At 47.8% G+C, this 13894-nt stretch overlaps 1 protein-coding gene across 1 annotated transcript; it reads left to right on the top strand.

The window, feature by feature from the left end:
• Positions 1 to 734: 734 nt before the first annotated feature.
• On the top strand, positions 735 to 13891 carry LOC144591846 (butyrophilin subfamily 1 member A1-like; the record flags this gene model as incomplete). Its single annotated transcript, XM_078395857.1, has 7 exons — positions 735 to 792; positions 2711 to 3061; positions 4205 to 4486; positions 6054 to 6176; positions 7090 to 7122; positions 9053 to 9079; positions 13827 to 13891. Coding segments are annotated over exons 1-7 (939 nt in total), but the record flags the coding sequence as incomplete, so codon positions are not given.
• Positions 13892 to 13894: the final 3 nt, after the last annotated feature.

The raw sequence follows: 13894 nt of genomic DNA on the forward strand, positions 1-13894 counted from the left end.
GCATGCCAGCTGTTGTTTTGTTTATATTGTTTTACGTTGTTATATATAATTGGTGTTTTAGGGTACGGGTTGTGTTTCTGTGCCTGTGAAGATGCTGCAAGCGAGATGTTCATTGCGCTGACCCTCGCAGTCATGTTCAGATGATAATAAGGTTGACTTGAGTTCCCGCTCGGACTCTCCTGTTCTGGGGCTGAGTGAGAAATGGAGGCCAGGAATCACAGGTCCAGATCGGATAAAACAGGGGGAGAAAGAAACAAGAGCAAACGAGGGAGCAGACACCCGGGAGACATCGTTCACTTTTTTTATTTCACTGGCAAATATAATCTCACCCCCTGATTATTTTTATTGTTCCGACATCTTTTGACTTCAGAATCCATTTTCTGTCCTTTGACAGGTTTGATGGCCGGGGTGACTGAAGAAATTCCCGGGAGAAGGTTCGTCCCGGACCCGACCCCCGTGACAGGAGACTCAAGGAGCAGATTCTAAAGGGAGCCGGGGTCTCGGTGCGGGGACTGGAGCCCTTTGGCGACTGGTTGTCCTTGGCCACCCGGCACAAGGTGTGACCTTTCAGCCCCCGGTCAGCAGTGAGTGGGGGTGGGGGACACCGGCGGCGGGGACGGAGGGGGAGGGGAGGGGGGGGGGAGATCACAGCTTCCCGTCCATCACGGGTCTAACACTTACACTGTTCTCCCTCTCTCTCTCCCTCTCCTTCAGGCACTGACCCCTCTACTGGGATGGGAGTGTTTCACTGCGCTGTGTTGCTACTGCACGGGATCCTCACCTCAGCCCACGGTAATGACCACAACATCTTGTCTGATTGATATTTCTTTATCTCGTGGAGGGGGCTTCATGGAGTCAGAAGATTCATATAACAAATACCAAAAGGGAACATATCACCCCAGTATTACACTCCCTCCATTGGCTTCCTGTATGATTCAGGGTAGACTATAAGGTCCTCCTTATTGTCTATAAATCCCTAAATGGATTGGGAGCAGCATATCTTACAGAGTCCCTCCTTCCGCATGCCCCTACTCGAGCGCTCAGGTCTGTTGATGCCGGCCTGTTAGCCTCTCTTCTACTTCTTGCGTTTGAGGAGGCAGAAGTTATGAAGCTGCTTCTGCTTCTGCTGTCTCTGTTTGTTGTCGTTCGCCTGACTGAGGTCAGTTGACAGGGCTCACCACGGGGAGGTCGACAACGTGAGTCCCGTTCAATGCCGCAGCAGTAAGAACATTGAGGAAGCAGCCTTTTTCTGCTCCGCCCCCAAGCTGTGGAATAGACGACCCAGGGCCATGAGAGACGCCCACTCAGTTGAGGATTTTAAACGGCAGTTAACACAACATATCTTTTTAATCAAGCTGATTTTACCTCGTTTGTCTTACACTCTCAATTTTGCATTTTACATTTTACATTTTATATTTTGATGTAAATCTGTGTTTTGTATGATGTTAACAGCCTATGTCTTCACTGTTTTTAAATTGTATTTTTGTTTAGACATGTGTTTGTTTTTGTGGAAAGCACTGGGCTGCATTCAAATGCATGAAAAGCGCCAGATAAATAAAAGTTATTATTATTATTATTATTATTATTATTATTATTATTATTATTATTATTATTATTATTATTATTATTATTATTATTATTATTATTATAATAATAATAATTATTATTATTATTATTATTATCCACCCATTTTAATGCAGTTGTCCACATCACTTAATACGATCAGGTGCGAGGTTCTTTCTCCCTCTGTGGGCGACGATGGGGACTGCAGGAGCAGGAGGCAACCACATTTTCATGGATAATCAGGATAGCAGGAGAAGCAGAGAATGAGTGCCAGTGTTTTTTTTCTCTCTGGGTGGCAAGACGGAAGGCATGGTGTACCACGGGGATTGGTGTTGAGACCCCAACGTTATATAAAACATAAATGGTGAACAGCGCGTGAAAATGTTCATATCCTGGGTTCATCTCTGGATCATAAGGTCACAAGGTCCTAAGTGATAGGAGCAGATTAAGGTCATTGCGCCCATCGTCTGCTCCGCCATTCACTGAGCCCCCCCCCCCTCCTTCCTAAACTAGAGCCGTCAAACGCTCATCACATGTTAACCAGAACCAAGGCTCACAGCTTAAGGATAAGGAGGAAGTCTTTTAGGACCGAGATGAGAAAACATTTTTTCACACAGAGAGTGGTGAGTCTGTGGAATTCTCTGCCACAGAAGGTAGTTGAGGCCAGTTCATTGGCTATATTTAAGAGGGAGTTAGATGTGGCCCTTGTGGCTAAAGGGATCAGGGGGTATGGAGAGAAGGCAGGTACAGGTTACTGAGCTGGATGATCAGCAATGATCATATTGAATGGCAGTGCAGGCTCGAAGGGCCAAATGGCCTACTCCTGCTCCTATTTTCTATGTTTAACCCATTCTTTCCTGGGATCATTCTGAGATACCACTTCTGAACTCTCTCCAGAGCCAGCTCATCCTTCCTCTGTTATGGTGCCCTAAATTGCTCACAATTCCCCAAATGCGACCTGACCAGTGCCCTCGATAGCCTCAGCATTACATCCCTCAGCATTGTATTCAAGCCCTCATGAAACAAATGCTGTTTTTCTTTGTGCGCACAGAACGATGCAACTTTCCTGATGTTAATTTTGTTTTCTATTTTTACATGATTGATTCCTTAAATAATTATGTTTTCAATTATTTGCATTGATCCCCAGGTGAATTTGCCGTAATTGTACCGGGCGATGGTGGTTTTGCAGCCACTGTAGGTGGAGATGCGGTATTGGAGTGTCAGCTTGTGCCAGATATATTGACCAGCGACATGGAGGTGCAGTGGACGAAGTCAGGTCTCGCCTCGCCAGTCCTCGTGTACAGACATGGACAAAGTGACGCCCTCGCTCAACACCAGGATTACAGAGCAAGGGCCCAACTGTTTAAAGATGAACTGGCCAAAGGGAACATTTCCCTCAGAATAATGAACGTAAGGAGGCTTGATGAAGGGGAATATACATGTTCAGTTACAGACAGAACTGGGTATGAAGCATCTCCAGCCCAACTGCGAGTTCAAGGTGAGTAAGTAAATGCATTGATATTATTAACTTTAAAGGTATGTTTAGTTTAGAGATACAGCGCGGAAACAGGCCCTTCGGCCCACCACACCGACCAGCGATGCTGGCACATTAACACTATCCTACACACACTATCGACAATTTACACATACACCAAGCCAAATAAACTACAAACCTCTACGTCTTTGGAGTGTGGGAGAAAACCGAAGGCCCTGGTGAGACCGCACCTGGAGTACTGTGTGCAGTTTTGGTCTCCAAATTTGAGGAAGGATATTCTTGCTATGGAGGGCGTGCAGCGTAGGTTCACTAGGTTAATTCCCGGAATGTCAGGATTGTCGTATGTTGAAAGGCTGGAGCGATTGGGATTGTATACACTGGAATTTAGAAGGATGAGGGGGGATCTTATTGAAACATATAAGATAATTAGGGGATTGGACACATTAGAGGCAGATAACATGTTCCCAATGTTGGGGGAGTCCAGAACAAGGGGCCACAGTTTAAGAATAAGGGGTAGGCCATTTAGAACGGAGATGAGGAAGAACTTTTTCAGTCAGAGAGTGGTGAAGGTGTGGAATTCTCTGCCTCAGAAGGCAGTGGAGGCCAGTTCGTTGGATGCTTTCAAGAGAGAGCTGGATAGAGCTCTTAAGGATAGCGGAGTGAGGGGGTATGGGGAGAAGGCAGGAACGGGGTACTGATTGAGAGTGATCAGCCATGATCGCATTGAATGGCGGTGCTGGCTCGAAGGGCTGAATGGCCTACTCCTGCACCTATTGTCTATTGTCTATTGTCTAACTCGGAGAAAACCCACGCAGGTCACGGGGAGAACGTGCAAACTCCTAACAGACAGCACCCGTAGTGGGGATCTCCTTTCCACCACACTCTCCAGGGCCCAATCATTTACCATGTAACCCCACCTGGATTTATTTACCGAAATGCTGAAAACACTCAGCAGGTCAGGCAGCGACTGGGGAGAGAGAAGCAGAGTTGATGTTTCAGCTCAAAGACTTTGCATTGGATCTAGAAATAATTGTAAATTGTATAAGTATTGTTGCAAGAGGGTTTGGCACCTTGAACAAAATGCTGACTGGTCCAAGTTGCTATTCTTCCTGACTATTGTTATTTCTACATCTGTCACTGATGCAGGTTTGGGGAGTAAGCCCCGGATTCAGTTGCTGGGATACCAGGGAGATGGAATCCAGCTCGTGTGTAAATCCGGTGGATGGTATCCTGGACCAGAGATGGTGTGGATCGGCGAGGATGGACAGGTTTTACCACAAGCTGAAACAAGATACCATGAAGATACGGAAGGTCTTATAAATGTGGAGAGCCAGGTGACAGTAACGAGGCAGTCAACGAACAAGTTCAAATGTATTGTTCAGATCAGACGATTCAACTTAAAACTTGAGGCAATCGTTAAAATACCAGGTTTGTAAACGTTTCTGTTTGATCATTGAAGTTTGAAGAGATTTACATTCCATTGAAACCCCGACTGCCCTGAATGTTCACTGGGGTATTCACATGTTTCTCACTGATGGTTCAGCCACATCTCACTTCTGTGGGGAAATTATCACTGATTTTTAAAGGATGTTTACTGCATGCGCCCATCCTGCCGCGTTACTGTCTTTTAAATCTGCATCATAATTTATTCTTAATTGGCAACTGTATGTTTGTGTTGTCATTTGTGAGCGGAGCACCAAGGCACATTCCTTGTATGTGCACATACTTGGCCAATAAACGTATTCATTCATTCATCTGCATGAAAGGCCAACTGAGTCCACAACTTGTCCAAACAGGTTGGACATCGACACAAACTCTTTTAAATCCCTGACGCTCTCCTGAAAAGTCTTAAATGGACAAACCATGAGGACTGCCAGAGCATTGGCGCGCACGGCCCTGTCACATTGACCACATGGGAACCATTGACACCACTAGGGCTGGGATGAAGGTTCTACTGATGGAGTCGTCATGGTCCGATTACAAAGCAGAACCGTGAAGGGAACGGTGTCTGGATGACTACCCGAGACCTGTGGAAGTTGGCACCGGGCGAATGGGGTCATTCAGTTGCCACATGGGTCCACAATCATTGTGGGGGAAATGGGCTCCATGTCGTCGGGCAGTGGTTCCAGTGCGGGGGAAAGAGGGTTCTGTTCCATTGGGTTGGGTTCACTTGAATCACCGTGACACCAGTGTCTGAGTGAATCATAAGAATGTGAATGAAGATGAAGCTTTGATCTGAATAGTTGTGGGGACGCGGTATAAACAGACGCGTCACCTCCAACGTTGTCTTTTCATGACTACCCCGAATTGAACGCTCTCTGTCCAAGTCTACAAGGGTAACCCATGAGTATCTAATTGCCCGTCACTGTAAATCTCCATCCAGTCGCTGCTCTGCCCGCTGGGAGAGCGAGGTTCCACGTGCGCATGTCGGGATGCACCACATTGCAAACCGCTGCTGCCACCCCATGGAAGGGAGGACCAACAATCTGTGGCGTTGTCCGGCATGGACCATGATGGGGCATCATCTAGACCAAGTGGCTGGCTCCTCCCACCCGTCCCAAAATTCATCCTTGGGAATTACATTAAAACTTACCTTTGTAGCCCACGTGAGGATATATATTGTTACAGATATATACAGTATATATGCTGATACATAAACTGGTATATATATATATATGTGTGTGTGTGTATATGTGTATATGTAAAGGTATATGTATGTGTGTGTGTATGTGTATTTGTATGTGTATGTGTGTATTTGTATGTGTGTGTGTGTATGTGTGTTTGTATATGTGTGTATGTATGTATGCTGATACATAAACTTATAAATATATATATATATATTTATTTATTTATAATACACACATGCAGTGTCTGACACACATACACAACAGCTTCCCCAGTATACACTGATGTCACGGCGGGAGGTTGCGGGGGAAGCTGTTGTGTGTGTGTGTCAGACACTGTCACTGTCTGATTTACTGTCTTCACTCTGCAGATGAGATCTTCCCTGCTGGCGTTCCTGACTGGGCCCTGCCGCTGGTCCTCACCATTTGTCTTCTCATTGCCGCCAACGGCGCTGTGTTTCTTTGGAACGTGAAACAAAACAGACGCATTAAAGGTGCGTTAAACAACAGCGTGAGATGCGGGTCAGGAAATCCCTGATTCCCAGTGTAACTTCAGTGGGAAACAGCACTCTCCGCGGGCTCTGACCTTCCAGCGGTAATTGTTGCCCCTGGCCCTGGAGAGAGTATCAGTGGCCCGGGAGGTGGGGTAATGGGGTAAACGGGCAGATGTGACATCTGTGTGTGCATGAGGCGGTGCAGTGGGGGGAAATTTAACTGGACACAGCGTCACTTGCACTTGTCTCTGTTTCCTGTGTTTGATCTCCACCGCGGGGAGACAGAGCACAGGTGAGGTGATCACGTGGGTGGACATCTCTGTGCAGTTCCCCGTTGTCAACCTGAGCTTTCCTTCACTTGTCCCGTTCATTGCGTGTCCCGTCCCAGCGTGTGCTCTCCCTCGCTCTCCTGCACTGATCTAATGAGGCTGAGCAGAGGCCGGGGAACCGCCCGCCATTGAATCCGGCATCTCGCAGCCTTCCAGACTCAACATTGTCCCCAACTGTTTCACACAATGATCACCGTGATCACAGGTTCCCGCAGCAACTGTCAGTCGTGGGCGAGACAGTTGGTCAGTCTGTCAGTCCCCGGACCCACAGTGTATTTACTTACCTGATCCGTTCCTCGTCATTCCCCTCTCCTGCCCTTCACATGTCCCACACCATTTGTTTTCCCTCCTTTATTTGCCGCTACACTTGTCTCACACCGGTAACTATCTGACATTGTCCAGGCTGATGAGACCCTGTGAACCTAAACCGGGAATCCTGTTCCTCTCTGCAGCTGCCTGACCCGCGTGGAACTTCCCTCATTGTGCTGCACTTATTTCCAGCCTTGTTTGGATTGCCCCCTGACTCTGATCTTCATTGTCTCTGATGCTCGTTGTTCCAATGTAACACTGGTTTCTTCTTCCAGAGCTGGAACGGCGCAAATCCGTCGTAGAACATGGTAAGAATTTAGTATAGAAATATTCACAAAAGAGAAGGAATGGTAGAATTGATATCTCACAGTGCCAGAGACATGGGTTCGATCCTGACCTCAGGAGCTGTCTGTGTGGAGTTTGCATGTTCTCCATGTGACCGGTGTCCTCCGGGTGCTCCGGTTTCCTCCCACATCCCGAAGACGTGCGGGTTTGTGCGTTAATTTCAGTAATGCCGATGGAGTACAAGCCCCAATCAGCATCACTGGTGCCGAAGTGCAAGTGGTTGTGAGCCTCATGCATCTCGGTGTTAATATTCCCAGTGGTCTGTTGTGGACCAGGCAGAGTGAAGCAACAACCAAGATGCCACCCAATGTCTACTTGTTTAGGAGACTGAGGAAATTCAGCAGGTCCAGCCGAGATCACAAGAAATTGCTGAGAAATGTAGATGTAGCCCAGTCCATCACACACACACCACACCCCTCACCATTGTAGATGTAGCCCAGTCCCCCACACACACCACACTCCCCACCATTGTAGATGTAGCCCAGTCCCCCACACACACCACACTCCCCACCATTGTAGATGTAGCCCAGTCCATCACACACACCACACTCCCCACCATTGTAGATGTGGGGATATCATCTTTCCTATAACATGGTGGACATAACTGAACACAATATTCTAAATGCGGTCTCACCACGCCTTGTATAACTGCAACATGACATCCCAACTTCTATACTCAATACGCTGACTGATGAAGGTTAATGTGCGAAAAGCCTTTTTGACCGCCTTATCTACCTGTGACTCGACCTTCAAGGAACCATGCACCTGCACTCCTAGATCCCTCTGCTCTACAACATTCCCCAGAAGCCTACCATTTACGGTGCAGTTCCTGCCTTGTTAGATGTCCCAAAATGCAACACCTCACACTTCTCTGTATTAAATTCCATCAACCATTCCTCCGCCCACCTGGCCAATCGATCCAGATCCTGCTGCAATCTTTCACACCAATCTTCACTATCTGCAAAACCACTCAGTTTTGTAAATCAGCTAACATTGCCATGTATGTTCTGATCCAAATCATTGCTGTAAATGACAAACAGTAACAGGCCCAGCACCGAACCATGGGGCACACCACTAGTCACAGGCCTCCAGTCTGAGAAACAACCTTCCACCATCACCCTCTGCTTCCTTCCATGGAGCCAATTTGCTCTCCATTCAGCTATCTCTCATTGGATCCCATGCGATCTAACCTTCCAGAGCAGCCTACCATGCGGCACCTTGTCGAATGCCTTACTGAAATCCATGGATACAACATCTACAGCTCTGCCCTCATCAACCTTTTCGGTCAAAAATCTTAATCGGATTTGTGTGTGAGAGAGCGAGGGGGAGAGAGTGGGTGAAGAGAGAGGGGGGAGAGGTGGGAGAACGAGAGAGGGAGGGAGGGAGAGAGAGAGAGAGGGAGGCAGAGCGAGAGGGGGGAGGGAGAGTGAGAGGGGGGAGAAAGAGAGGGGGGAGAGATGGGGTGGGAGAGAGAGAGAGGGAGGGAGTGGGAGGGGGAGAGAGAGGGGGAGAGGTGGGGGAAAGAGAGGGAGGGAGAGAGAGAGAGAGCGAGATAGAGGGAGGGAGGGAGGGTGTGTGGGAGAGAGTGGGAGTGAGAGAGGGGGGGAGAGAGTGAGAGGGGGAAAGAGAGGGGAGGAGAGAGAGAGGGTGGATATAGAGGGATGGGGAGAGAGAGAGAGAGAGGGGGAGAGTGATAGGGGGAGAGAGAGAGGGGGAGGGATGGGGAGAGAGAGGGGGTGGGAGAGAGATGGTGGGATAAAGAGGGGCGAGGGTGGAAGAGAGGGGGAGAGGGGTGAGGGGGGAGAGAGAGGGGTGGACATAGAGGGGGAGAGAAAGAGGGGCGGATTGGATTCCAGAGTTTTCTTCAGTCTTGTTTGTTGTTTCTGTTTTCAGAGTGGAAGAGGATACGTGGCCACCAAGGTAAGATCTTGGTTTACCTGAGAGTCAGTGTGTGTGTGTGTATATATACGCGTGTGTGTATGTTTATTCGTGTGTGTGCCTGAGTGTGAGAGAGGGACTGTGTGTGTGTGTGCGCTTGTGCGAGTGTATGTGCGTGTGGTGATGATATTGAGATTACCCGTCTGAGAGCCCTAAACTTAAGTCAAGACTTTAAATCTTATCTGCTATAAGCACCTACAAGTGCTCTCGCTATAAGGGGGTTACACTGCATCAACCTTTATCTCAAAGACTGACTTATTTCACTGCTGTGCTCACTGCTGAAGGGGTTAGGTGTCAATAATCACTATTCACAGCCGTGGGTCGTCCCTCCCAACCAAGGCGCGGTCACTTCCAGCTAACGACGCAGAATAAACACAGTTATAGTTTTAAATGAAGCACGGTAAATTCTGAGGAGTAATTTTAACGGAGTTCATAGTTTGCAAAGGATTTCCAAAACACAAGTATAATTCTAACAATTGAGGATAACGTACCAATAAGCAGCCGAGGAACAACCAGTTCATCAGTTATCATGGGTGACTTTAATCTACATATATTTTGGGCCAACTAAATTGGTAACAACACAGAGGAGGAGGATTTCATAGAATGTATACGGGATGGTTTTCTAAGCCAATATATAGAGGAACCAACTGGAGGGCAGGCCATCCTAGACTGGGTATTGGCATGAGGAAGGATTCCTAATTTGAGGAAGGACATTCTTGCTATTGAGGGAGTGCAGCGTAGGTTCACCAGGTTAATTCCGGGATGGCGGACTGACATATGATGAAAGAATGGGTCGACTGGGCCTGTATTCACTGGAATTTAGAAGGTTGAGATGGGGATCTTATAGAAACATATACAATTCTTAAGGGATTGGACAGGCTAGATATAGAAAAAATGTTCCGCATGTTGGGGGAGTCCAGAACCAGGGGTTACATTTTAAGAATAAGGGGGTCGGCCATGTGGGACTGAGACAAGCAAAAACATTTTCACCCAGAGAGTTGTCAATCTGTGGAATTCTCTGCCACAGAAGGCAGTGGAGGCCAATTCACTGGATGTTTTCAAGAGAGAGTTAGATAGAGCTCTGAGGGCTAACGGAAGCAAGGGACATGGGGAGAAAGCAGGAACGGGGTACAGATTCTGGATGATCAACCATGATCATATTGAATGGCGGTGCTGGCTCGAAGGGTTGAATGAAAATTTCTGTTTCTATGATTAGATTCCTAACTTGCTGAACAACAAACATCTTGAAACCTGGGCAGTTACTGTGCTAAAAATCTGAGTTTAGCAAAAAGCATTTGGACCTGAGGAGTGAACAAGCCTTTGGCTTGGAAAGTGAATATCCATCAGTATGCGTGCGTTCGTGTGCGTGTGTATGTGTGCGTGTCTGTGCATGTGTGTGTCTATGTATCTGTGTGTGTGTGTGTGCATAAGTGTGTGTGTGTGTGTATGTGTGCATACATGTGTGAGTGTATGTATGTGTGTCTGTATGTGTGTTGTGTGTGTGTCTATGTATGTGTGTGTGTGTATGTGTGTGAGTCTGTGAATAAGTGTGCGTGTGTATTTGTTTGTGTGTCTGTGTATGTGTGTGTGTGAATGTGTTTATTTCACAAAATGCTGGAGTAACTCAGCAGGTCAGACTGAAGAAGGGTCTCGATCCGGAACGTCACCCATTCCTTCTCTCCTGAGATGCTGCCTGACCTGCTGAGTTACTCCAGCATTTTGTGAATAAATACCTTCGATTTGTACCAGCATCTGCAGTTATTTTCTTACACTGCTGTGTGAATGTGTTTATGAGTGTGCGTGTGTGTATATGTTTGTATATGTGTGTGTGTGTTTATGTGTGCGTGTTTGTGTGTGTGTCTGTGTGTGTGTGTGTCTGTGAATGAGTGTGCGTGTGTATATGTTTGTGTCTGTGTATGTAGGTGTGTGAATGTGTTTATGATTGTGCGTGTGTGTATATGTTTGTCTATGTGTGACTGTGTGTGTGTGCATATGTACACACACGCGCACACACACACGCGCACACACACACACATGTTTATGTATGTTACGAGTATTTTGCTGCACCTTTGTCCCGGGGGAGCAGACGGGAGCATGAGAATGAAGCAGCGTCCCGACCTGAACGTGTTCTGTCATTTCCTTACACATGTGTTGCCTGACCCACGGACTTCCTCCAGCAGTTTATTTTTTATTTCTCACCGTTAACCCGGTTCCCCTCCACTTCCACGCTGATTAGGAAACGCCGGGAAACATGTTTTTGTCCGTGGGATGTTGGCGGGCGGGAAATCCGCCTGCACCACCACCCCCGGCATCACATCCCAGGTACCACACCGTGGAAAATATTTGCCCCGCACATATCCTTTAAACTTTGCCCCTCTCACCTTGAAGCCATGCCCTCTCGTATTTCGCCCTGGGTTCCGACTGTCCCCTCGTTCTATGCCTGTCATAATTTTAACAAATTCTCTCACAACTACCTCTTCTGACAGCTCGTTCCATATACCCATCATCCTTTGTGTAAAAGAGTTCCCTCTCAGGTTACTATTAAATCTCCCCCCCCCCCCTGACTTTAAACCTATGGTTGTTGATTCCCCTATTCTGGAGAAGAGACTCTGTGCTTTTACCCGATCTATTCCTCTCACGATAACGTACATCTCTATAAGATCACCGCTCATCCTCCTGCACTACGAGGAATAAAGTCCTAGCCTGCTCACGTCCGAGCAACATCCTCGTAAATCTTATCTGTAGCCTTTACAAACTGACAGCATATTTCCTGTAACATGGTGCCCAGAACTGAACACAATGTGGCATCACCAACGTCTCATATATCCACAACGTGACATCCCAACTTCGATACTCAATACTCTGATTGATGGAGACCATTGTGCCGATACCTTATATGAACACACTATCTACCTGTGACTCCACTTTCAAGGAACTATGTTACTGCACTCCTATATTAAATTTGTATCTAATCCTGTATTAAATACCATCAACCATTCCTCAGCCCACCTGCCCAACCGAACAAGATCCTGCTGCAATTTTTGACAACCGTCTTCACTATCCACAACACCGCCCACTTTTGTGTCACCTGCAAACTTGTTAATCATGCCATGTACATTCTCATCCAGATCACTGATATAAGCACGGAACCGTGAGGCACGACACTGGTCACAGGCCTCCAGTCCGAAAAACAACCTTCCCTCATCACCCTCTGCTTCCCTCCATGAAGCCAATTTTCTATCCAATTAGCTATCTTTTCTTGGATCCCATGCGCTCCACCTCCCTCCGGTTCTACATTTCTCACCACATCTTTAATTCTTATCAGAATCCATCATTCTCATCCCTTTGGCTTCAGCACATCACCTCCGGCCTCGGTTCCCATCTCCACCCTTCTCTCCCGCCACCTGATCGTTCTACCAATCACCCCCCCCCCCCACTCACCTGAACCCACCTGTCTTGCTCCACTACCTCCCCTCACCTACACACAGATGCTGCTCTGCCCAACTTACACACGCACAGAGAGCATTACGAGTTTTGCCCGGTGTATACACACCGATGAGCCAAAACATTATGACCACTGACAGGTGAAGTGAATAACATTGATTATCTTGTTACAATGGTGGGATACATTAGGCAGTGTATGGACGCGTGTGTGTATGTACACAAACACAGACAGGCACACACACACACTCTCTCACACACGCACACACACACTCTCATACCAGTTGCACACACACAGACACACACTCTAACACACACTCACACACTCTCTCTCACACGCACTCTCATACCAGTTGCACACACACAGACACACACACTCTAACACACACTCTAACACACACTCACACTCTCTCACACGCACTCTCATACCAGTTGCACACACACAGACACACACACTCTAACACACACTCACACACACACTCATAGACACACACTCTCTCACACACACACACTCTGAGAAACACTCACTCACACACACTCACACTCTCATGCACACACTCTAACATACTCTCACACACACACTTAGACAAACACTCCCTCACGCACACGCACACTCACATACACACACATACACTCACACTCTAACACACTCACACACACATGTGCACACACACACACACACTCTAACACACACACTCTAACACACTCACTCTCTCACACACACACTAACACACACATGTGCACACACACACATACACTCACACACGCACTCTAACACACACTCTGACACACACTCACTCACACACTCTCATACAAACACACACACCACACACCATAACACAGATTCACACACATTCTCTCACACACATTCATACACACATACACACACACACATACAAACAGAGTACAGTATTTTGCTGCACCTCTTTGTCCCGGGGGAGCAGAGGGGAGCATGAGAATGAAGCAGCGTCCCGACCTGAACGTGTTCTGTCATTTCCTTACACATGTGCTGCCTGACCCGCGGACTTCCTCCAGCAGTTTGTTTTTATTTCTCACCGTTCACCCGGTTCCCCTCCACTTCCGCCCCGATTAGGAAACGCCGGGAAACATGTTTTTGTCCGTGGGATGTTGGCGGGGGGGCGGGAAATCCCCGGGATATCGTCCAGTTGTCCGCCCGCCTGTGCCCGAGGCCGAGCGGCCTTTCCCCCGGTCCCGGGGCCGCGCTGCCCGAGTCTCCCCCCGACCCCCCCCCCCCGGGGACTCTCTGATTCTCTGCTTCTCCCCCCAGTCTCCGTCACCCTGGATGTGGAAACAGCGCATCCGCGGCTCGAGGTGTCTGAGGATCGGAAGAGGGTG

The sequence above is a fragment of the Rhinoraja longicauda genome, unplaced genomic scaffold, assembly GCF_053455715.1.
Source record: "Rhinoraja longicauda isolate Sanriku21f unplaced genomic scaffold, sRhiLon1.1 Scf002297, whole genome shotgun sequence".
NCBI classification, from domain to species: Eukaryota; Metazoa; Chordata; class Chondrichthyes; order Rajiformes; family Arhynchobatidae; genus Rhinoraja; species Rhinoraja longicauda.